Source organism: Pelophylax lessonae, assembly GCF_965119305.1.
Source record: "Pelophylax lessonae genome assembly, chromosome: 11".
In the NCBI taxonomy this organism is placed as follows: Eukaryota; Metazoa; Chordata; class Amphibia; order Anura; family Ranidae; genus Pelophylax; species Pelophylax lessonae.
This window is the reverse complement of record NC_138778.1, coordinates 208,870,466-208,896,218: the sequence shown is the minus strand read 5'-3', so window position 1 is coordinate 208,896,218 and position 25,753 is coordinate 208,870,466. Positions and strand designations below refer to the sequence as shown.

The following is a 25,753-nucleotide window of genomic DNA, read 5'->3' as shown; positions in this document are numbered from 1 at the left end:
GGCCCTGCTGGTCATCACTTCTCACCATCAGCGGACACAGCCCGGATGGATACTGCTTTGATTTGTTTTTTTATTGATTGAGATAGACATAACTTTTACTTCATCAATGTTCTCTACAATAAACATGACTTTTTCCTATGGGCTGTCCTTATATCTGTAATACTAAATTTTGGATAGCGCTGCTCTTCTCTCTTTTGGCAAACTTTCAGGCTGGAATCAGCATCTTTTAGGCAGCAGCACCACTGGTTAGTTTGGACCTTTGCCAAGTGTGATTGCTGCAGTGTCAGCGCTGGAATTTTTGTTAGTGTTGTTTGGTCTGAAACAAGAACATAATTTCTCTTACGTCCTCCGACAGTCGCCGCCTCTTCATATTCGTCACATATGGGGTATTAGACTTTGCTCCGAAGGAGTAGCTAAGAACATAATTTTTTTATTGGGGTTCTACAGCCTCATGCACACTTTAGCTCAAAAATGCCAGTTTTCCTGGAGTTTAGCGTTTTTTTCTCCTGCCTGTAAACTCCCCTCCATGTTAGCTTCTGTGTTCATGCACAGTTTATAGTCAGGAGTGTTTAGAGGCAGAACAAAAAACTCATCACTTGTGCGCTTAAGAGAGCAGTGTTTTGGCTGAAAAAAATGCGCCTGAAAAAAACGCGCCTAAACGCTAGATGCGTTTATTCATGTCAATGTCTAGAATAAAATCTGGCAAACTAAATGAATAAACTCCCAAGGCTTGATGCACCCTAACTGCAGCCCAAGGGCCAGATGTGGCCCTTTGCTACCCTTTATCTGGCCCTTGGGGCCCTATTCCTCCCACTGATATGAAGCACTATTCCACCCACTGACACCAACAATGAGGCACTATTTCTTCCACCGATACCAATAATCGGATACTATTCCTCCTACTAATAGGGGCACTACTCCTCCTCCTATTGACCACCAACCCTGATGCCATATTTATTCTCATTGATGCCATGGCCCGGGATGTTTTCTGCCCCCACTGGCCTAAACTGGCCCTTTGTTTAAAAAGTTTGGAGACCCCTGACCTAAACACACAAACACATTGCAAAAACAGGACTTAGGCCAGGAGAAAAGCATTTGCAAAAGCCCCAGTGTGCTTGAGACCAGAATGTAATTTTACTTATTAAAATCAAAGCGTTAACCTTTTTAACAAAAATGAAAAGGTAAACCCCCTGCACCATTCCCACTGCCCATCACCGCCATACTTACTGACAGCACTGGTAACACATCATTCATGGGAGGGAAGTACGGCGGGAACTGGGGGTGGAATGGTGTAGGGTGTTTTACCTTTTCATTTTTTTTTTCTGAAAAGGTGATTTAACACTTGAAATGTCATTGTTATGAAATAAAAAGTTTGTGATTTCAGTGTTTAAAAGTGTAAGGCCCTATGTTTGTCACGGAAAATTGCGTACCAAACATGTGAGCGAGAAAACAAACGTGCGAATGCAGCTTAAGAGTATATTTCTATTAGAGGATTAAAATTAAAGTGGTTCCAAACCCTTACATATACCCAGTGAAGTGATACCCAGTCTTCTCTTCTCTACATCCGTTCAAATTCCAGAATTTATAAAGTTTGTCTGAGATGGCAGAAAAAAAGAGGGTGGAGAGCTGAAATTACACTCTGCAGAGCTCAATGAGGAGAGCTCTGAGAGCTGATTGAAGGGAAGGGACATACCCACTTCACACAACACACAGGAACAGAGCTGAGGCTGTCAATCACAGCTGTGTGCTGGAGATACGTAAGAAAAGCAATCCCTCCCAGCGCTCAGATGTCCTCCACAGAGAAATAGCTACACAGGCAACATGTCCATACACAGCCCAATGCATTGACAAATGCAGCCCACCGCAGATAGGGGAATCCAATGTGAAACTACAAAGACAACAAACGGGGAAGGGGCAAACACCTAGGGCATTACCCAACAAATATTTTATTCAGAGACAATAAACCAATAGAATGCATAATCACAATAGTACAGTGTAAAACATGTAAGCCGAAAGATGTCGTATGGTGCAAGGTTCAAATGCTCCAACGATCTCCTGTGTACTAGTAAGCTGACACGTTTTCGGAGGCGCACCCCCTTCCTCAGAGCTGTGCCTCACACTATAGAAGGATATGCTTTGTTCATATTTCATGTCTAAGTGGTTTATAACCACTTTAAAGGAATTCTTTTGGGGGTTAAACTTATTAGGCCATATGATAAATGTGGCATATTGTGTCTGTTTTCATCTGGCTCCATGATGACTGGCTTTGTGATAAGACCGATGACTGACTTTGTGATAAGGCCAATGACTGTATCTCATTAATGTTTATTTTGGCTTTTCTTCTCTTTCAGATTTTCGACAGATTACTTATCCTCTCTTGGAAAGACAATTGGTAATAGTCTGTTATTTATTTATTAACAATATGATTAATTGTATTAAAGTAAAGCTGTCACAGACCTGGGTGATTCAGATCTGAGCAAGTAATGTGCACAGTCTGGGTTTATGCAAAAAAAAAGCACGCTGGGTTTATGCAAAACCACATGTCAAATACAGTGGGGAAAATAATTATTTGATCCCCTGCAGAAATGAAGGGTCTATAATTTATCATAGGTGAATTTTTTTTTTTTTAACAAACAAGGAGTGCTTTATTGAGAAAAACTTAACAATACAAGAAATATTATACAATAATCATCACACTGTGAGGGTCAAGGACAATACAACAAAAGTAAGCAATAATACATAGTATGCCATGGTGTAAAAAAGGAGCAAGCATCAAATATTCCCGTTCCAACTGGTGTCAGAGGAGAGAAGAGGGGGGGGGGGGAGAAAAAGGAGGGGAGGGGGGAAGGGAGGGGAGGGGGAGGGCAGAAGAGTGAAAACAGGCAAAGGAGAAAGAAGGAGGGGGGGGCGGAGGGGGGAGAAGAAGGGAGGAGGGGGAGAGAGTGCAGGCCTCTGGACTCAATCGGCAGTCCAGGGCGCCCACACCTTATCATATTTCCAAGAACAACCCCTATTCGTATAGGTCAGTTTATACATGGGCAAGTCTGCGTCCACCAGCTTGAGCCAGGACGACAGAGTTGGAGGAGAGGAGAGGACCATCTAAGAAGTATATCTTTCTTTGCATAATATAGAAGGTACGAAATCAGCAGCTTAGAGTGATGTGTGCGTTGGACATCATCATGGATGCCCAATAAGGCCAACGCAGGGGAGACCTGGAGGGTAAGCCCCAACCGACTGTTAAGAACTCCAAAAACATCCCCCCAGTAGCTAGCTATCACCGGGCATTCCCAGAACATGTGAATATAAGAACCCAGGTGAGCATGACAGCGACACGTAGGATCCCGCTCAGGATATATGCGATGCAGCTATAGTATACTCTATGAAGGATCTTCACTTGAATTAGCTTATCCCGGGACGGAATAACCAGTTTGGGACCCAATTCTAAGCATTCCTCCCAGTCCTCCTGCTCCAGGAAGGGGAGATCAGATTGCCACATAGTCCAAAGTCTTTCAACTCTAGGAGACTCCGTCCCCAGAAGGGAAGCGTACAAGGAGGACAGAGGTTTCTGCAAATCCCCGGGGCCAGGAGTTGTTCAATGGGATCAGCTTGGAGGAGAGGGGGTTCCCTAAACTGCGGCCGGAGGGCATGGCGCAACTGAAAATATACATTTCCAACAGGTCCCCATTTGTACGAACCCATGTTCTGGGAGCTCTGTACAGCAGCTGTAGGCCGTGAAGAAATTTAGGACCAAAATGGCGTAGAACTTCCCAGAGATATTCCCACTCCACCGAGTCGAACGCCTTTTAAGCGCCCAGAGAGGCAATAACCCGGGAGCCCGCGTTATCATGAGGAATGGACAGATTGAGAAATAGTCTGCGAATATTAATGTCACTGCCCCTGCCCGGCATGAAACCCGTTTTGGTCAACATTGACCAGATCTTCAATTACTGTGGACAACCAGGAGGCTAGAATCTTAGCAAAGATTTTGGCATCCACGTTCAACAACAAGATGGGACGATATGAGGCACATTCTAGGGGGTCTTTGCCAGGCTTGGGAATCAGAACCACAACCGTCCAGGAGGCAAAGTCAGACAGCAGAGAGAAGAGGCGCGGAGCTAGGATCATCTCCTCATGAGTAGAGTAGAACTCACAAGGGAGCCCGTCAGCCCCCGGCGTCTTGCCCTTCTGCAGCCCAGCAATAGCCCCCTGGATCTCCTCCAGCGAGACAACAGCCTCCAACCGATCTCTGGCAAACTCCTCCAGTACAGGGAAGGAAACCCCGTCCAAGTAAGTAGAGAGATCAGTTCTTGAGTACGTAGCCCTAGAGGAGTAGATAGACTCATAGTAGTCCACGAAGCGAGCGTTAACACGGTCAGGAGACGAAACCAGGTCACCCCCCTCCAACCGAACGGAGCCCACTGGCGTGGTCAATGACCGGCCCCTCGTCAGTCAGGCCAACAATCTGCTATTCTTGCCTCCATGCTAAAACACCTGCTGAGCAGAGTGTACCATATCTTTTTTAGTGGCCTCCATCCGGAACACCGAGAGAGTGCGCAGTGTCTGTCGCAACTCCGCATGCTTCTCCGTGGTCGGATCCGAGACCTATGCCTCCTCCAGGACAGACGCCCTCTCCTCCAGCTCCCGTAGTGAACCCACAGCCCGCCTCTGAATATTAGAGATGCGGGAAATGTATTCCCCCCCCCCTGATCCAAGCCTTGAAGGAGTCCCACACCACCGGAGGAAATGCAGCACCCTCATTGCTCGTCCAATGAGCAGAGATGACATCAGCCATCTGGGCCTGCAATCTTTCGTCCTGCGCCCAGTACTTAGACAGACGCCAAAGCCAGGGTCCCGCCGCTCGAGAGAGTTCCAGAGACAAACAGACAGGTGCATGATCCGAGATGCCGCGGGGAAGGATCTCCGCCCCCTTTTTTAAACGTAAAAGCGGTATAGATGCAAATGCCATGTCAATACGAGACCGAGCCCGATATGAGGCAGAGTGACACGTAAAGTCGGATGGAGAAACCGCCAAACCTCCGTCAGGGCAAAGGTATCTGCCCAACGGGAGAGGTCTGGGGAGTCCCGCCCCGTGGCATACAGTCTACAGGGTTCATACGGTCATGGAAATCCTGGAAAAGTTTTGAATTTTTAGATGACACTTTCCAGGCCTGGAAAGGTCATGGAAAATTGGGAAATACACTAGGTTTTGGAAAAGTCATGGAATTAAATTACTGTGGAGGAGTGGGAAGCAGATGCTTAATTATTTTAATTATTTTATAATTATATTGCCACATACTGTATTTACATTTCGCTGTATTAGCGTCCTTCCGGGTCCGCGGTATGCGCGTGCTGTCATTGGCCAGCAGCAGCTGAAGATATGACCCAATCAGGCAGCGGGGAGGGCCGGCCGTGGTTTGCCTGGAGACACTGTGACTGACTAGCAGCAGCAATAACAGCCGGGAGATTATCAACCGATGAGGCAGCGGAAGCGTCACTGGAGGGCGGGCTGGCCGCATGAACGTGATGATGATGCGGAAGGGGGCGGTAACCGTTTTGCGCGCCTTCCAACCCCCCTGCAATGCTTTCCAGTCCCCCCTCCCCCCCCGTGCCCTTCAGCTCCTCCAGTGCTCTCTGCTTCCCCTGTGCTCTTCTATCTTCTATCATGTCTGTAGTCTCTGACTTTCTCTTGTATCATGTCCGCAGCCTCTGACCACCTCCTGTATCATGTCCGCAGCCTCTGACCACCTCCTGTATCATGTCCGCAGCCTCTGACCACCTCCTGTATCATGTCCGCAGCCTCTGACCACCTCCTGTATCATGTCCGCAGCCTCTGACCACCTCCTGTATTATGTCCGCTAAATGTACAGTGTGTGTCGTAAAACGTTTGACATTTCGAACATGGGAGAGGCAGCGCTGTCTAGCCACGCTAAAGGTGCAAAGCACCAGTCTGCAGCTGCGTGCTTGACAGCTTCCAATCTGATCGCTGGCTTTTTCACCCGTGCACCTGAAGTGACACCGGCTCCCAGCTGCGGCAGCGGTGCTTCCATCTTATCCACTGTAAAACAAGGGACCATTTTGAGTCACGCTGTATCCAGAAACGAAACCCTAAGGGCTCTTTCACACGGTCCGCCTCCGCAGGCGGATCCGTGTTGCTCAGCGGGGATCGATCCGCGATCCCTGCTGAGCGGGGCGGATGACAGCTCCGTCTCCGCTTTCAGAGCGGAGAGGGAGGTGTCTCAGCACCCGCTGCCCTCTATGGGGGATCGGAGGAGAGCGGACCGCTTGTCCGCTCTCATCGGATCCGCTCCGCTCCGATTACTGAATGGATGGAAAAATAGGGTTTCCATCCGTCCAGATTTCAGCACAGGATCGGATGCGGATGGCAGCGGCTGTCAGCGGAGGTGTCTCCGCTGACACCCGCTGCCCCATAGAGCTGCATGGAGGATCCGATCAGATCTGCCTAAAAAACTGACAGGCGGATCTGATCGGACCGCCCGTGTGAAAGAGCCCTTACTGCAGAGGTACTGTACACTACAAAGATTGTCATTTATTTTAGTAAAAATATGCTGGGTGTGACATGGATTTTCTTCTTATTTAACATGTATACATAGACATTTCATGAAACATTAGGTCATGAATATTTACGTGAAGTCATGGAAAAGTCATGGAATTTTATTGGTGAAAATGTGTATGAACCCTGAGTCTATCCAGGCCCGGGCACAGCACCAGATTGAAGTCCCCCAGCAGTAAAACATTAGGAGTATCAAATTGTAACAGAGTCTCCATGAGCGAGTAGAGCAGTTGGACAGAGGCAGGAGGAGGCAGATAAAGCCCCACCATGACCAAGGGTACATCGTAAATTTTAGCATAAATCAGCACATACCTACCCCCGGGGTCTGTTTTAAAATCAAGAGCATGAAATGGGAGGGATTTACGCACCAACACACTAACCCCCCTGGCATAGGAGTAGTAGGACGCATGATGATGGGGTCCTACCCAGGGTTTCCTAAAGCCCCGTACACACGCACAGATTGTTGGCCGTAAATTGTCGGCCAACGTCCGATCGGCCGATTGTAGGCTTGTTAGTATGATGCTTCTGACAACCAACTGCAAATTTTCGGCCGAAAAAAATCTGGTGTGCATGCTATAAAATTTTTGTTGGCCAACAAAGAACGGCCGATTGTTCCTCAGTCAGTACAGATTTCGGCAGACAAAAATCAGATGAGCAAGACTGGGCATGCTCAGAGAAGAAAAAACACACGGAAAGTAAACCATCACATGACATCACTTCTGAAGTTGGTTTTTGTTGGCCAACAAAATTCCAGTGCAAGTCTAGAGCACATTTCAACCAACAAACAACACTGGACAAAAGACGGCCGATCGGTTGGCCAACAATCTGTGCGTGTGTACGGGGCTTTAGTCTACGAAGGCGGGAGCCTTGCAAGTGTGTCTCCTGGAGGACACAAATGTGAGGATTATGCTGCTGTAGGAATTTAAACATCAGTGACCGTTTGACGGCCGCATTAAGCCCCCTGACATTCCATGAAATAACTTTCAACAGTGTCATAATGGAACCATAGTAACAGTAAAGTAGAAAGGGCACCGACTCCGTGGAGCCCCCACAGCAGAGGGAGAAAATCCCCACTGCGCGGGCCCCCCGCAGACGGCAAACACTAGAAAGTCAGGCAATATATGTAACAATAGAGCATTCCCCCTTCCCCACGGCAGGTACACCAACAAAGCACTCCCAAAACAGTAACTTAACAAAAAAAAATGAAAAAACCTGTCCCCAACAGAAATATCATAGACATCAACAACCCCCCACCCTGGTCCACATCCCCAAACCTTGGTGAGCATGGATCCCCAAACTGTGCAACTGCACTTCCAACGGTAAGGGGCGACCACCATCTGAGATCTTCAGTAGAGATGCTGAAACAGATTAGGATGGTTAGGCAAACATGCATCAACTACCTCGCCGACAATACTTAGACAGCAAATAGCCCATGCCAGCCCCGACCCCAAGCCCACTCAGACAGAGGGCCGGAGCCTGAAGGATTGAGTACGTCCATCCCCCTGTGGTAGGCCACCAGGCAGAGGGAAGAGACTTCCAGGAAAGCCACTCCTATGGTATCCAACAGGTAAGAAGTAAAAATCCCAGTAACCAAACATCAAAATGGTCAGGCGGCAAGGCACAGCCAGTTTCAGGCAAAACAGTCTCCTGGAAAACCAGGGGCACCAACTTTGTAAGCCCAGGGAAGTACTCACGCCACCCAACATGTGCAGGCGGAGTATCCCTGGAGACGGGACAACAGGTCATCCATTAATAGAGGAAAAGCAAAGGTCTCCATGAGGGGCAAGGGTGGGTGATCAGCGCTTCGGCGGCAGGGTATCCATCCAGGCAGAGACATCCGAAGGGGACAAAAAGGAACGCACCGACTCACCATCCTGGACCCTGAGTCTGGCGGGAAACAGCACACTATATTTAATGCCCCGAGTTCGCAGGGCCGCCTTAACAGAATCAAACGATTTCCCGAGCTTCTGTGTCTCAACTGAATAATTAGGGAATATCAGCAATTTAGCATTCTGGTATGATAGGGCCCCTTTCAATCTAGCAGCTCTCAGCACCTCGTCCCTGTCTCTGAAGTTTAGGAAGCAAAGGATCAGTGTGCCGGGGGGTGCCCCAGGAGGGCCTGGCTTCGGTGGGACACGATGAGCCCTCTCCACAGTGTAGAAGGGGGAGAAGCGGGCGTCAGGTAGAACAGAACTGAATAATTCCTCCACAAACAGCGTAGGATTGTTGCCCTCCGCCCCCTCTGCCAACCCCAAGATGTGGAGGTTGTTGCGTCTGTTACGATTCTCCGCATCCTCAGCCTTGTACTCCAGTGCCCAGACCTTAGTCTGGAGGGATCATAAAGCCCCAGTGTGATCGGAGACCAGGTCCTCGGTATGGTCCAACTGCTGCTCAGCATCGGACAAGCGGGACCGAAGCTTGTCCATATCCTGACGGAGAAGCCCCACGTCCAGCTGCACTGCCTCAATCTTTGAGGTAAGGGTCGATTGGCAGGTGGCAATAGCCGCCATCACATCCTCCAGGCCCAATTGTGGGGAGGGAGATGGAGGCCTAGAGTCAGTTTGGGACGCCATGCTGGAGCAGGAACGCGGCCGACCTGACACGAGGCCCAGGGCGCTCGGGGAAGATTCTTCTACGATTGCCAGGAATTTGAGTTTCTTACCCCTCCCCGTATGGCCCGCAGATCGGCGGCGCATGGAGGACGAACCAAGGTGAGTCTGGCAGCTGTAGGAGCGTTGTAGTCGGGAGAGTTCACAGAAAGATCAGCAGAGCTCCGGCAAGTGCGTCCGCTCAGGTCTCCATCTTGGCCACGCCCAAAGTTGTATTTTTTTTTTTTTTCTTTTTTAAAGACAGAATATCAACCAAAAATACATAAAAAAATAATACAAATGTTATAAATAGAGTTGTTGTTCAGTGAGTAAAAGAAGTATTTGATCCCCTACCAACCAACAATAATTCTGGCTCCTACATACTGGCTACAGTATGTGCTCATGTGGTACACAGATTAGTTCTGTCAATGTAAGAAGGGGTGCTCCTAACGACAACTCGTTATTTGTATAAAAGACACCTGTCCATTGAATCTCTTTCTTCCATTCAAACCTCATCATCATGGGCAAGGCCAAAGAGCTGTCAAAGAATGTCAGGGACAAGATTGTCGACCTGCACAAGGTTGGAATAGGCTACAAGACCATCAGCAAGAAGCTTGGTGAGAAGGAGACAACTGTTGGAGCGATTTTTTGCAAATAGAAGAAATACAAACTAACCATCTGTCCCCCTCGGTCTGGAGCTCCATGCAATGTTTTGCCTCATGGGGTAAGGATGATCATGAGAAAAGTGAGGGATCAGCCCAGAACTACACGGGAGGAGCTTGTGAATGATCTCAATGCAGTTGGGACCACAGTCCCCAAACAAACCATTGGTAACACAATACGCCGCCATAGATTGAAAGCCTGCAATGCCCGCAAGGTCCCCCTCCTCAAGAAGGCACGTGTACAGTCATGACAATGAACATCTAAATGATTCAGAGATTGAGCTCTTTGGCATCAACTCGACTCGCTGTGTTTGGAGGAAGAAAAATTCTGACTATGACCCTGAGAACACCATCCCTACAGGCAAGCATGGAGGTAGAAACCTTATGCTTTAGGGCTGTTTCTCTGCTAAATGTACAGGTCTACTTTGATGCATTGAAGGGCCAATGAGTGGGACCATGTATTGTAAAACCTTGAATGAAAACCTTCCCTCAGCAGAACTCTGATGGGTCGTGGATGGGTCTTTCAGCATGACAATGACCCAAAACATACCACCAAGGCAACAAAGGAGTGGCTCAAGAAGATGCACAATAGGGTCATGGAGTGCCCTAGCCAGTCTTCAGACCTTAATCCTATAGAAAATTAATGGAGGGTGCTGAAACTTTGAATTGACAAGCGAAAGTCAAGAAGCCTTAAAGAGAATATTTAAGTAAGATCTGTAAGGAGTGGACCAAAATCCCTCCTGAGATGTGTGCAAACCTGGTCACCAACTACAAGAAACATCCTACCTCTGTGCTTGCCAACAAGGGTTTCTCCACCAACTACTAAGTCATGTTTTACCTGGGGATCAAATACTTATTTTACTCACTGAACTGCAACTCAAATTATAGCATTTGTATCATGTTTTTTCTGGATTTTTGGTTGATATTCTGTCTCTATCATTTAAAATACAACTATGATAAAAATGATCGACCCTTCATTTCTTTGTGGGTGGGCAAACTTATAAAATCTGCGGGGGATCAAATAATTATTTTCCCCGTTGTATAGATGTAGGTAGCTGAAAGTTTGAAAATTTCCTCTTCTGTAAAAGTCAAGCTTGTAACAGATGCTGTTTTTTGTTTTCATACAAGTGCTTTTCTATGACAGTTATGATTGCTTAAAAATAATAGTAGTAAAGTCTAATACTGGCTATTCTTAAAATCATTCCCTCCCCCGTCCCCCTACCTATCCTGCATACCCTGTATATCAAAAGCTCTGTATACCTAGCTCTTTTTTTAATATGGTTTGGTCCTGTGATCCTAAAGCTACAGCTCCCCTGTGTAATGGAGCACCTGACAACAGCTGTCATCCATAGACTCCCATGGGCCAGCCATTGTCTTCTCTCCATCCCTTCCCTTGCAGCAGCAGATCACTTTCACAGGGGAGCCGGAGCTGCAGGATCAGGAGACTGGACTGTCATAAGCAAGATATAGAGCTGTCGTTGATGACCTTCAGAAAATCTAGTTGCCTAGCCACTCCAGGCTTCAGCCCCCCATTCACACTGAAAACCGCTTTGAAATCGCACTACTTCATCACAATTTCAAAGCTGCTGGTCAGTGCAAATTCATTTGCAGCTTACCGACATCTGTATGATTTCATGCATAGATGTCAATGCAAGTCGCACATGAAATCGCCAGAAATAGTGTAGGAACATTTTTCAAATTGGTGCAAGTTGGAGTCGCACTGATTTGAACGGTTCCATAAGGACAAATAGGGTGCGACTTGTCGATTTTGCATGACATGTTGCAGCGGTGTGAACGGGGGCTTAAAGTTGAAGGAAAGGCTATACAATATTTTATTGGTTAAATTATGCTTCTCCTGTGCTCTGATCCTCTCTGCTTTCTCAATCCTTTTTTGATTTAAGTTTCTCTATGTGGTCATGTGACTGCAGAGCTGCAGCCCATCGCTTTGTTGCTGGTGGGTGTGAATTTTTCTCCAAGCCAATAACACTAGGAACTATGGACCTTGGTGAAACGACATGAAGTCGAAAAGGAGGTGCAAACACCTAGTGGACACCTTTAAAATGTTTTATTAAAATGCCAAAGACATACTCATAGACCTGAAGAGCAAAATGGCAATTAACAATTTATTAGAGAACATAAGCAGGGAAGACCATCATTTAAATCAGTGGTTCTCAACTCCAGTCCTCAGGACCCACTAACAGGCCAGGTTTGCAAAATAACTGAAAGGGTCCTTTCACACGGGCGTTCCATATGTCTGTTTTTCTTCCCATCCGTTTGCGGATGAAAAACGGACATAATGTATGTCTATGGGATTGCGGACGTCACACGGTCCGCACCTACAGAGGCGGACCGTGTGAAAGAGCCCTTAGGGTCCTTTCACACGGTCAGTTCAGTTTTTGTATCCATTCAGTCACTTTTTTTTTTTTTTTTAACGGACAGGGATGCACTTTTGTATGGTCCGCTCCGTATGTCCGTTTATTATCCCACCTGTTTGCGGATGAAAAACGGACATAATGTATGTCTATGGGATTGCGGACGTTAGCGGATGACCATCTGCAGACATCCGTTTTGCGTCCATTCAGTTCAGTTCCATTTTGTGAGACGGAAGAGAACCCTATTTTTATTCCGTTTAAAAAAACGGAACGGATACAAAAAACTGAACTGACCGTGTGAAAGGACCCTAAGGGCTCTTTCACACGGTCCGCCTCTGTAGGCAGATCCGTGCTGCTCAGCGGGGATCGATCCGCCGAACCCCGCTGAGCCGGCGGATGACAGCTCCGTCTCCGCTTGCAGTGCGGAGAGGGAGGTGTAACAGCTCCCGCTGCTCTCTATGGGGGATCGGATGAGAGCGGACCGCCTGTCCGCTCTCATCCGATCCCTGAACGGATGGAAAAATAGGGTTTCCATCCGTCCAGATTTCACGGACAGGATCGGATACGGATGGCAGCGGGTGTCAGCGGAGGTGTCTCCGCTGACATCCGCTGCCCCATAGAGCTGCATGGAGGATCCGATCAGATCCGCCTAAAAAACTGACAGGCGGATCTGATCGGATCGCCCGTGTAAAAGAGCCCTTATACATCCCAGGTGATCTAATTTGCTGCTCAGTGATTGCAGTATTCTAGTCTGCATCTCCCCAAGGTAATACTTAAAATCTGGCCTGTTAGTGGGTCCTGAGGACCGGAGTTGAGAACCACTGATAAATGGTAAGTTATTGTGTAGCCTTTTTTTCCACTTAAATAATACAAGCATGTCAGTGTATAATCCAGGTTTTATTCTGGTTTTGGATTGGGATGACCGCAGAGGAACTAGAAATTCCAGGGCCAGGTCATCAATAGCAGCTCCTAGACTTTTCCCATGTCAGGTTTAGTTGAAAGCCCAACTCTGAACTGTCGTATTTTTTTTCCCACAGTGGTCTACCTCCCAACAGCCCCAGTACGCAGGATTTTATCTTAATCTTTTTTTTTTTTTTTTTTTTTACTAAATTTTTTCAGGATGCGGTCACCTTCCTCTTAATTTGTTTGTGGTTATTGCTGAAATTAGACGTTAGCAGTCACATACTGTTTTTACAGTTTTACTCTTTCATCAGTTAATGATTTTGTAAGCTAGACGTCTGGGTTCATTGGCCTCTGCCTCACTGGCTGAAGTCTTGGTTCACTGACTTCCAAAGCAAAGCTAGAAGCATTTTGCAGTGGCAGCACCCTTCGGTCTCTCATGACCAGTTCACTGCCATGAAAAAAAAAACATCATACATTTTTTTTTTGGAAGCTGGCCAGCCATAATGCACTAAGGAGTCTGTGATCTCCTGTGCATGTCATGTTTGTCATCACTTTAGCATCCTCTCAACTTACTCGATTTACCTGCAAAGCTGATCCTTAAAGCGGTAGTATCCCACTCTTTGACACTTTTACCTACAGGTAAGCCTATAATAAGGCTTACCTGTAGGTACAAATAATATCTCCTAAACCGGCATGGTTTAGGAGATATTTGCAGTGCATGCAGCCGCTCGCGCGAGCGGCGCATGCGCTCTGAAGGTCCGGGGGGACCTTCAATTTTGTTTGCCGGGAGCTTGCCGGAAAATCACTCATCGCGTCATCGCGGCTCCAGCCAATCATCGCGCCGGAGCCGTCTCTCCCGGCTAATCACCGCGCCGGAGCCGCCGAACCCGGAAGAGACGGCGAAGAATCATGGCAGCGCCCGCAGCGATGTCCGGGGGTCCGTGTCGGGGCTTCGTTCTAAGGTAAGTTACACATAATGGGCTAGTCTGCGATGCATACTAGCTCATTATGCCTTTGTCTTGCAGGTTTTTTTTTTTTTTTTTTTTAGGGTTTACAACCGCTTTAATGTGTTTCCTTTATTAAAAAATGTGTGAATCTCATTTCCACTTCAATACTGGGCACTTTCACCCCCTTCCTGCTCAGGCCAAATTTCAGCTTTCAGTACTGTCACACTTTGAATGACATATGCGCGGTCATGCAATGCTGTACCCAAATGAAAATGTTATTTTTTTCCACAGAAATAGAGCTTTCTTTTGGTGGTAATCACAGCTGGGTTTTTATTTTTTTTTATAAAAAAAAAAAAGGAAATAGACAGAAAATGTTGAAAAAAAAAGTTTTCTAAATACGTATCTTGTAAATAGGTAATTTTTCTCCTTCACTGATGTGCGCTGATGAGGCGGCAATGATGGGCACTGATGGGCTGCACTGATGAGGTGGCACTGATTAGGTGGCACTGATGAGGTGGCACTAATATGCCACACTGATAGATGGCACTGGTGGCCACTGATGGGTGGCACTGGTGGACACTGATGGGCAGCACAGATGAGCAGGCACTGACTGGCATCACTAATGGGCACTGATTGGGGTCACTGATTTGCCATGTTTACTGTCATTGATGTGCATTTACTTTATTGTATTGTAATCAGGGCACTGATGATCAGTGCCCTGATTACTTGTCTTGTACTTCCCTTTGACGAGGAGCCGCTGATCAGCTTTCCTCGCCACACACTCTGTCAGTGTGAGGCGAGGAGAGACAAAAAACGGCACTTCCTCCTTTACATGTGACACAGCCGATCACATGGGTAAAGAGCCACGTCATTGGCTCTTTACCAAGATTGGGGTCACGCCGTGTCCTAGGAACACTGCAGCGGGTGCCCGAGAACGGCCGTTCTGGGGAGCCCTCATATGACATCGTCCCAGAACGAGAGCCGCACCGCTCCGCCATCATTTGACGGTGGATGGGCGGCAAATGGTTACATTTCTTTTCTTTTTTATATCAATGACATTTTTATTGAACAATTTGCGGCATTCTAGAGGAAGTATATACATACACAAAATAGAGACATGTCCAAGACAATTTCAAACATTTTTAAACTTTTAAGAGGGCACAGTAGCATCTTTTAAACAGCATAAGACTCCCAAGATATAATGAAACATACACCAATACCATCCACCCTACTGTCCCCCTGGGCATTGCGTCCATCTCATTTGTACCAGTTCCCTTGGGCTCAGACCCGGTGTGTTGAGCCATTATGCCCATAGTTTCTCAAATTTACCTAGGCAACCTCTGTTTTGATACATGTGCCATTCAAGGAGAAGGGTGTTACCCATATTACCTACCCCAGCCTTGTGTGAGGGTGGATCAGGAGATTTCCACAGCTGCAGGATTCATTTATAGGCCTGAGGGTACGGGTTATCGCCTACCCCGTCAACATTTCAGGTATCACTTTGCTTGGAATACCAAGTGGACAACATTTAGGGCACCCTTTCTGAAACTTTTTACCCCTGATGAACCCTTGAGATTTATTTTCAGGTTCTTGTTAAAGGTTAACTCTCCACGTTCGGGGGGGGGGGGGGGGGTATAGATAATGAAAAAATAAGTCATATTGTAATTGAATGTTATTAAAAATTACCTTTCCTTTTCAATCTGCAACTCTGTAATTTTTATGAAAATGCAATGCAAATTGGCAACCTGGAGATATTCTGTACACAGAATGTATACAGAGCGCCCCCCAGAAACCTAATTTCCTGCTTGTGTGATATGACTCACTGATTTTCCCAGAAGTCTGCACTAAGATACAAGTCAGATTTCAGGCATCCCTTGCAAACAAATTAAACGTAATTTGTGGTGAGATTTTTGCAATAGGAAATTACGATGTAGACCCTGCCCCTTTCCTCAGTGCCCTGTAGGTGCTGCAGCTGGTTGATTAATTATGATACCACTCCCATGGGATTCCCTTTCCCACATGGACACAGAAAAAAAATAGTGATTTCTTCAGAATAACAAAAGGTAGGAATCTGCAACAAAGTTTGTTAAAATTCCTGCAATGTACAGAGATCACCCAAAGAGGAATGTTTTTTTTTTTTTTTTCTGAACAAAAGTGGAGTTAAGGCTCGTACACACTTGACAAAAATCGTACGAGAAATCCTCTGATTTTTCTCTCTCTTGCTCAGTGGTCATAACCGTTTTTAGTTGACAGTGCATAAATGTTCACAAAATTTCTCGTCCGATTTTTTTTTTTTTTTGGGGACATTTGTTCCTAGACTTCCGGGTCGTCAGCAACTTCAGATCACGCGCGGTCTTTCGTATCTGATTTTTCGCGGACGTACTGCATACACATTAAACGAAAATTGGTCGTCTGGGGACGGACGATAAAAATTTTGGTGTTTATCCCTCCGTTTTTGTTAGTTGAAAATGTCAGCATCGGCTTCTGAAAGTTGTGTACACACTAGCCGAAAATCGTATGATTTTACCTCGGACAGGAATTTTCCGCAGATTTTCTACTAGTGTGTACCCCACTTTACTCTTCAAACCCCTGATAAAGAAGATAATACCTACAGCTCAAGGTACATTAGCATGATCAATCATTGAAGAAAGTTTCAAATAAAATAATAAATACTGTGGCATTTGACACCCATGTAAGATCTTTATTATTTTCAGTAATATTCTTGAAACAAATAACTGCAGAACAGAAATTTGTTTCAAGAATATTACTGAAAATAATTTTGTAAAGGGTTGGTAAAAAAAAGATCTTCCCTGGGTGTCAAATGCGCTAGGTACACCACAATATTTATTATTTTATTTGAAACTTTCTTCAATGATTGATTATGCTAACGTACCTGGAACTGTAGGTATTCTCTTCTTTAGCAGGAGTTTAACCACCTCCCTACCGGCCACTGTATATATACGTCCTGAGTTTAAAGCTAAATACCGGTGTTATGGCAGCAGATAGCTGCCATAACCCTGGTATTTTTTTAAACTGCAGGCGATTGGCTTTCCGATAAGGGTGGTCCCAGTGGCGGATTCGCCGCGAGATCACCCTCCGGGATGGCGGAAGAGGTGCCCCCTCCCGTCACGCATCCCGGTCCTTTTCCCCGCTTACCGGACCCGCCGGCAGCGGGGAAAACGATCGGGTCCCGGATCCTCACAGACAGGATGTCGAGTGAGGGCAAGCTTGCCCTCACTCGACTCTAATGTCTTGGAGGACCGGAGCGACTGCAAACGTCGTTGCCTAGCAACCGGCTTAAAGGTCCCTTTTTTTTTTTTTTTTTTTTCAATCTTTATTAGTGTACTTGTGAGATCTGAGGACTTTTTCACAAAAAAGAGGTCCTGTCGTGCCTATTTCTATTACAAGAAATGTTTACATTCCTTGTAATAGAAATAAAAATGATCAATTTTTTTTCTTTTTTTAAAAACAGTGTAAAAATAGAAAATAATAAATAAAATAAATAGTAAAAAAAAAAATTAAAGCGCCCTGTCCCCGTTAGCTCGCGCGCAGAAGCGAACGCATACGGAAACCCCGCCCACATATGTAAACGGTGTTCAAACCACACATGTGAGATATCGCCGCGATCGTTGGAGCGAGAGCAATAATTTGAGCCCTAGACCTCCTCTGTAACTCTAAGATGGCAACCTGTAGAAATTTTTAAAATGTCTCCTATGGGGGATTTTTAAGTACCAAAGTTTGTCGCCATTCCGTGAGCGTGCGCAATTTTGAAGCATGACATGTTGGGTATCTATTTACTCAGCGTAACATTATCTTTCACATTTTGGAAAAAAATTGGGCTAACTTTACTGGATTCTTATTTTTTAATTCAAAAAAGTGAATTTTTTTGCAAAAAAATTGCGTTTGGAAGACCGCTGCGCAAATACGGTGTGATAAAAAATATTGCAATAATCTCCATTTTATTCTCTAGGGTCTCTGCTAAAAAAAAATATATATCTATATAATGTTTGGGGGTTCTAAGTAGTTTTCTAGCAAAAACAACTGATTTTAGCTTGTAAACACCAAATGTCAAAAATAGGCCTAGTAGGCAAGTGGTTAAAGAGTAACTCCACTTTTGTTCAGGGAAGAAAAAACATTCCTATGGTGTCCTCCAACATTAGTGGTCAGTGTGGAAGTGAGCTCTTACATTGGTAGCTAAAGGAAAAGTGCCTCATTGCATTGGTGGTCAGTGTAGATGGGAGATCAACCCACCTTTGCTCATTGCTTAAGGAACCCCTGGCAACCTCGGGAGGAACCCTGCATAAGAAACACTGATTTGGGGTCTAGGGGCACATTGTTCTGAAATACTCCTGTTAAGCGTATCCACTACTCCTCCTTTCCAGCACAAATGTAGCTTCAGGTGTCGCCATGATAGGTGAGTCAAGTCGCTGTGATCTCTCCTACGTCTACAGCAAAGGGGATCAGAAAAAGTACCCATTTTATGGAGTCTAATTCCTCGTTTCCACTGAGCGGTACGGTTCGGTTCGGAATGGTACACCTTGATCAGGCTTGCGTTTGCACCGCCAACAGAACCTCAACTCAACAGTACCTCAACAGTGTAGCTCCACCCTGTTGGTACGGTACTAATGTACTTGGTACCCCAACGAAAGGGTACCAAAAAAGTGGTATGGTACGGTTCGGAATTAGGGTACCATTCACAACTTTTGACAATGGAAACGGCAAAAATTTCTTACCTCGGTGGAAACGAGGCATAAGTAGAGTGGAGTTAGTTCTCAATAGGATATATAGTTGATATAGTTTCTGTGACTCTTTCAATTTATTGATCTGTCTATTTATTCACCAAGTGTCTTTGTTTTGGTTCATAGGTAATATCGCTCGTGTAGTTCCACATGGGCTGCTGATCTTTTTCCCATCCTATCCTGTCATGGATAAAAGCCTTGAGTTCTGGAAGGTGAGGACATGGCCTACTCCTCTTATTGAATGTGTATATAAATCCATACTATTCACTGCTGAATTTGAGCTTACAGTCTACAAAAAAAACAATTGGGTATGATGGATTCTGCATTCTTTGGAAGTGATAAATATTTGCTTTTAAAAAGACAGAATTATACTAATACAGTATTTATTATACTCTATTATATATCTTGATTAGAAGAATTACAAGTAGTTAAACAAGACCAAATCAGGTCTATTCAGAAGGGTTTTTGTTAATACATGCAAACAAGACAAACAATAAATGCCACACAGGACGCTAAGAAAGATACACACAAACCTAACCATAGAGCAAACGTAGACCATAAAAGGCATTTAAATGCATTGCAGCAACCCCCATAGTGACTTCCAGAAAACAATACACAGAAAAAGCAAATATCCAAAAGAAGAAGCAATAAAAGGAAACCAAGCCTTAAGTAAACTTAAGCGGTAAGGCGCCTACCCCTAGGGTGGGTCATTTAAACTCAAGGATCTCATTGCACTTCCTCATGTAGTTTCTAAGGAATCTGGTATGCTTTCCGAAACCACATGCACTTGTTGAGGTGTGCAATCCAGTCAGATAAGGTAGGAGGGCATGGGGAAGTCCAAGTAAGGGCAATTTGTCCGCGGGCCACGAATAAGGCACAGGAAGCAGTAATCAGTACATGAGGATCTAGGGCTGGCCATACATTATACAAATCTCTTGTACAATTTTCCTTTATATTTATGAAAACAATATAATATGAGGCCAAACTGAAACACTTTCAATTTGTATGCAATCAGGCAGGCCCTTGCACTAAGCTAAATCTAACGCAAATTGAATTGAATAAGAATTTTATAACGTATGGCCAGTATAAAGAGGAGAATTCTATGTAGCCCAATAGGCAAGTGAGTGGTTCAACTAGAAGATTTACCTGCAAAAGCCCATTAAGTGTACTTACCATCTTTGACCATAACCTTTTGGAGTTTGGGACAACGCGATAAAAGGCGAATAAAGGTGCCAGAATTACTGCATCTAGCACAAGCAGGGTCAGGTCTTAAACCTATGGCACAAAGAAATTCAGGGGTTCTATATACCCAATTTAAAAATCTGGCTTAATCTGTGAGAGGGGGAAAGGTAAACTAAGTGAAGAGACCGGAGAACCTCTTTCCGTACATCCCCTGCGATAGGACCTTTGTCTTGCTCCTATCTTGTTCTTGAAAGCATTGGTAATTTCAACCGAAATTTGCCTAACAAAGCTTAATGGGTGTTTGAGATGAGACCTTCTGTGGAGGTGGATTGTACAACTCTGTCCACGACAGCATAGGGGAGAAGGAGACTGTGGCAAATTGAGCCTGTAGGACATGGCACAGCTGAATAATTTGAAAAAAAAAAAAAAAAACGCCTAGGATGCAGTGTAAATGAATTTTTCAGCTGCTGATAGATTTTAATAGAACCAGCATCATACAATTGAGCCATCTTTGAAAGTCTTTGGGGGTGGCAAGTTCCGGGAGCTTGTCATTTCTCCAAATTGGCATATATTTTGTAAAGGCGGAAACCCTCAGTGCCGGTTCACATTATTGCGGATGCGCTGATCGCATGTAATTCGGAGCGCACTGCTCCTTCATTACATGCGATCTGATGTGCGGTGCGAATTTCAGCCATACACTTTGTATGGTTGAATTCGCAGCGCATCCGCAGCAAACTCGCACATGAGGCATTTTTTGAGCCGCCTCAGAATCGGATCGCACAGTGGTTCACACTTGTGCTATCCGATTCTGTGCGAACTTGCAGATCGCACTGCGATATGCGATCAAACTGGGGGTGTCGTTAACATTTAATTGACACCCCCTGCGTATCGCATATGGCAGTGTGAACTGCCAGATGTGCGGATGCGATGCGGGATCACGCTGCATATTCGCAGCGTTCCCGCATCGCACAAATGTGAACCGAGCCTTAATCATTTTTTGGAAGCATCCCATACTTTACGCATTAGCAACAGGGTGAGCATAGAATCAGGAGCAGCTCCCCCCAACACCCCCTCCAAAGCATGCAGAGGGGGTGGACCAAACCATGTTTAACTGCTTCCTGACCACGCTAAAGCTGCAAGACCAGTACAGCGCATACATAGACATCCTCCCAGAATCCTTGGTGTGCACCATGTGTGCTCTGTGACCGCTGTGTCCTTTGGACACAGCTGATCACAGTAAAGGGCAAATCACAGCGGCCCTTTACACGTGACCAGCTTTGATTGTACACAGCTATTCACATGGTAAACAGACTTGCTGGTTATTGGCAGTCCTTTCCTCATATGCAATCTCTGTGTGAGGAAAGAAGAGCCGATAATAGGCAAGGCTGACAATACATTGTTTACACAGATCATCAAGACAATTATCTCCATGTCAATGTGTGCCCATCAGTGCAGTTTATCGGTGCTGCTTCATCCATGTCCATCAATGCAGTTTATCGGTGCTGCCTCATCCATGTCCTTCAATGCAGTTTATCGGTGCTGCCTCATCCATGTCCATCAGTGCAGTTTATCGGTGCTGCCTCATCCATGTCCATCAGTGCAGTTTATCGGTGCTGCCTCATCCATGTCCATCAGTGCAGTTTATCAGTGCTGCCTCATCCATGTCCATAAGTGCAGTTTATCGGTGCTGCCTCATCCATGTCCATCAGTGCACTTTATCGGTGCTGCCTCATCCATGTCCATCAGTGCACTTTATCGGTGCTGCCTCATCCATGTCCATCAGTGCACTTTATCGGTGCTGCCTCATCCATGTCCATCAGTGCACTTTATCGGTGCTGCCTCATCCATGTCCATCAGTGCACCCTCATCAATAACACCAAAAGAAAGCTCTGTCTAAAAGAAAAAAAAAATTATAAACATTTTCATATGGGTACACTGCTGCATGACTGCACAATTGTCATTCAAAGTGCAACAGCACTGAAAGCTGAAAATTGGCTTGGGCAGGAAGGGGATGAATGCACCTGGTATTGAAGCAGTTAAAATATACATATAAATTATCACATCAATTAATTGTGGGAATAACAACAACATAACCAAAGCTACCCTCCTATAGTACCACTTCCTGGGATATATAAAGTACTATACCCAATAACAAATAGTACTATAGATCAGCTATTATAATTATATAAAGTTTGTTCACATTAGGATTATCAGGATCATACCGCTCAGCAACATTCCAATTGGTGATGAACAAAGCAGGTAATTATGCAAATTAATGATTATAGAAAAACAACCATGTGAATCCAACAGCAATCACTTTAATCTCAAAGGTTGTTAGAAGTCCTAAGCCAAGATAGATATCAACTAATTCCATACGAATGAATTATGGAATTAAATTTCAACCTAGCCGGTCTCACAGGTCAACTTCAAGAATCTTTTTTTCGGAGTCCAAGCTTACAATATTCATAATCTACACTGAATGCAAAGTCTACGGACATAGAAAGGAGCCAATGCATTTCTATTTTTGGATTGCAGGAGGGAATCTGTAGATGCGGAAAAACACATAAACTGCGGGGCCTGAGTATTCTAAGGGAACAACGCTTACCACTGCAGTACCGTGTTCCCGTAATTTATCACATTTAATTGCAAAACTCAAACCGATTTCATTTGCAGGAAAATGGACTTTCCTCCCGAATTGATGATGTTAAACCGATGTTTGTGGAGCCAAGAGGCAAAGGAACGTTTACTGAGGTGAGACAGCTAAATATTTGCTGCTAGCAATCCTGCTCAGCCTTTGTGTTCACGTCATTTACCTAAAGTGAACCACTGGCTGGTTTTTAACCCTTTTCTTGCCACAGATGTAAGTGGCATGCATGATATCACAGCCCTGTAAACTGACTCGTACAGATGTGACGATTTCACTACACCTATTTAATATCACTGGGAGTGGGAACACCGACGTTCGAGAAATAATTCTAGGGCCATCATTTATGGTTAACTCTAAATTGATGATTCTATAAAGGGGTTGCCTATAAACAATTTGGGGAATCTTAGCGCTGATTAACAGGTATGCTTATATTTAATGTTTTAAAGTGGTTGCTAACTCACTTTGACTTCTTTATATAGTTCTCTCTGTTCCCTGATAAGTGCTCCTGTCTCTGTGTTTTTTAAACAAAATGCCGCCTTTACCGTATTTCAGAGCTATTCCCGGTGATCATGTGACCGGCCGGATCTCTCCTCTTCCCGTCTGACAGATGCAGCGGGCAGGGCTGAGATTCTCCCCGCTGACAGCCGCTCTGAAATATGGTAAATGCTGCATGTTTTTTTTTATAAAACACAGAGACAGGAGCACTTGTCTTTAGGGAACAGAGAGGATTATATAGGAGAATAAAAGTTATAAGAATAAAAGTTATTTTAGCAGCAGGACGGGAGGGGGCGGACAGGCAGGGAGGGAGGGAGGGGGGGGGGGAGAGGAGCAAAGAGGACGACGGAGAGCGGTGGATGAAGGAGGCTGACCACGGTGTCAGGGCTCAGCAGCCATGATATACAGTGGTCAGTTTACAGATGGAACGGTAGATACTGGCAGGATCAGCCAGGTTTTATAGGTGATAGAATGGGCACTGTGCTGTATAACATGCTTGCGTTTTTTTTTTTTTGGGTTAACAAACGCTTATGGTATATTTTACTCCTTGCACCCTTATCTTTTTAATTTTATATTAACTTTAGTGTATTTTTTACAGAAATTATAGTTTTGATAAATAGTTGCCTAAAATGTGCATCTTAAAGCGGTAGTAAAGTCTAACTAAAAAAAAGTTATAGTCCACTCTAACACACTAGAATCTCTAAATCGACAGACATCCACGATCTAAGACTAACCTATCTAGCCCTGTAAAGAAGAAATCGGTTTACATATTTTTTTTTTTTTTTTTATAAATTCTTTATTTACAGGTATGCCAAAAACCAAGTACAAACATGTGTGACACATCATAGGATCAGAACATGCAATATAGATACATATCTCTTTTAAAGCCGAATCGGTCCAGTCCCACGCTGAACTGTCAGCGGCGGCTTCATTGTGGAGGCGGGTGTAGAAGAGGCAGCTGACAACGGAAGCCCCATAGTAATTCTGTGGGTGAAATCACTTCCCATTAATTTCCCAGCCGTTGTCGGCTGTCTCCTCTGTAGAGCTTCCGCCGCTGGAGACAGGAGCGGCTTCAAAAAAAGGTATGTATTAGGGCTGAATGATAGTCGATAGGATATTGACTATCGTTCTGCGGGCGTGGGCGATATTCATAGCGCCGAAGACACGATATTTAGCATTAGGCAAGGGGAGTGGCCGGAAGACATGCGGGACGGACGCAGCTTGTGAGAGCTCCGATACCGCCGTACAGAATCCTCAGCAATCCTCCTAAATCTCCCCTATTCAGGGAGAAAAAACAGCTTGGGGAGACCCATCGAGGCACCAGAGACCAATACTGCCCGGTATTGCGGAGGAAAGACTCCGTTCTGAGGAGCGCAGAGTTGAGGCCTACACAGGCACAGAAGCCGCGGCCTTGCCTAGATCGGAGCGCGATCGCGCGCTCGTGGTTCCCAATAAGGCCTACTTACTCTGCACTCATTCGGGACTTGCCTCCATCCCTGGGTGACCCCAAAGCCATACACAGACCTCCTAATCTTCACAAAAAGGACCCTAGTGTACTCGTATCCCTCAGCAAGCTGTGCCGACCGCCATCTTGGCTGCACAGGGGGACACAGATCCACAGCAGACTGCAACTCTCTCACCTTGTTCAGCAATTCCCCCTTGCATAGAACTCTTTTAGCAGCCGCTCTACAGCATTAGGCAGAGAGAAGTCAGGACTCGGGGGGATTCTTCTACCTCCTACCACCACTGTGAGTCCCGACTCTGCCTAATCCACACTGTCAGTGTCTTCTGCATTCCACCCAGTTAAATATCTTGATATATATCTTTGAAAAACGAATATCGCAATGTAATTTTTTTCCCAATATCGTGCAGCCCTAGTATGTATAGCAATTTCTTCTTTACAGGGCTAGATAAGTTAGTCTTGGATTTATGTCCATTGAACGATTTATCGTTCGAAATTCGGTCATTACTTGGTGGCACGATCATCTGCTCTCACGGCCGATTTTTCGTTTTTCGAAAATGTGTTTGAACGATTTTTCGGATAGTGTATGGCCAGCTTCAATGCCATAATGCCATAATGTGCTAGTATGTATCGCAGACTAGCACATTATGAAAGACTTGCCTCTAAAATGAAGCCCTCCAGCGGCGCGCTGTCACAGCTGACAGGGCTTTTACCTTCATTTGGTCTTCCTTTCGGATTCGCAGGCTCCAGCCATTTGAATGGCCAAGTCGCGATGAAGTCACAGTCATGGCACAGGGCTCTGGATTGATGGCACTTTTACTTTGCCCTCAATTTAGAGCGCAGTGCCCATGCGTTGGTGATGTCCCCGTCTGAAAAACATGAGACGGTGCACGTTTAGGGTACAATAATTTTACCTACAGGTAAGCTTTATTGATAGCTTACTTGTAGATAAAAGTAACAATGTGGAGTTTACTACCGCTTTATCGTGCTCAAAAACAATATATGCAAAAATGGTTCTGGCACTCCCCTGCTGTTGCTTTTTGGGTTTGGGAGCTGAAGGAAATACCGTTACTTTTGGGTATGGAGAAGCATGGGATTGCTTTGGACCATTCGGTTCTACCACAGGGAAGTCCATAGCCCTGTGTGTCTTCAGCTAGCTGTAGTTTACATATGGCTTTCCTTTCG

At 45.3% G+C, this 25,753-nt stretch overlaps 1 protein-coding gene across 1 annotated transcript in view; it reads left to right on the top strand.

Moving 5' to 3' along the window:
• Positions 1-25,753, top strand: part of RTEL1 (regulator of telomere elongation helicase 1) — a 314,420-nt gene that overhangs the window by 100,407 nt on the left and 188,260 nt on the right. The window contains exons 18-20 of the mRNA XM_082271526.1: positions 2,352-2,392; positions 18,909-18,994; positions 22,638-22,715. Of these exons, the coding sequence (XP_082127652.1) occupies positions 2,352-2,392; positions 18,909-18,994; positions 22,638-22,715 (205 nt within the window). The remainder of the gene's footprint in view (positions 1-2,351; positions 2,393-18,908; positions 18,995-22,637; positions 22,716-25,753) is intronic.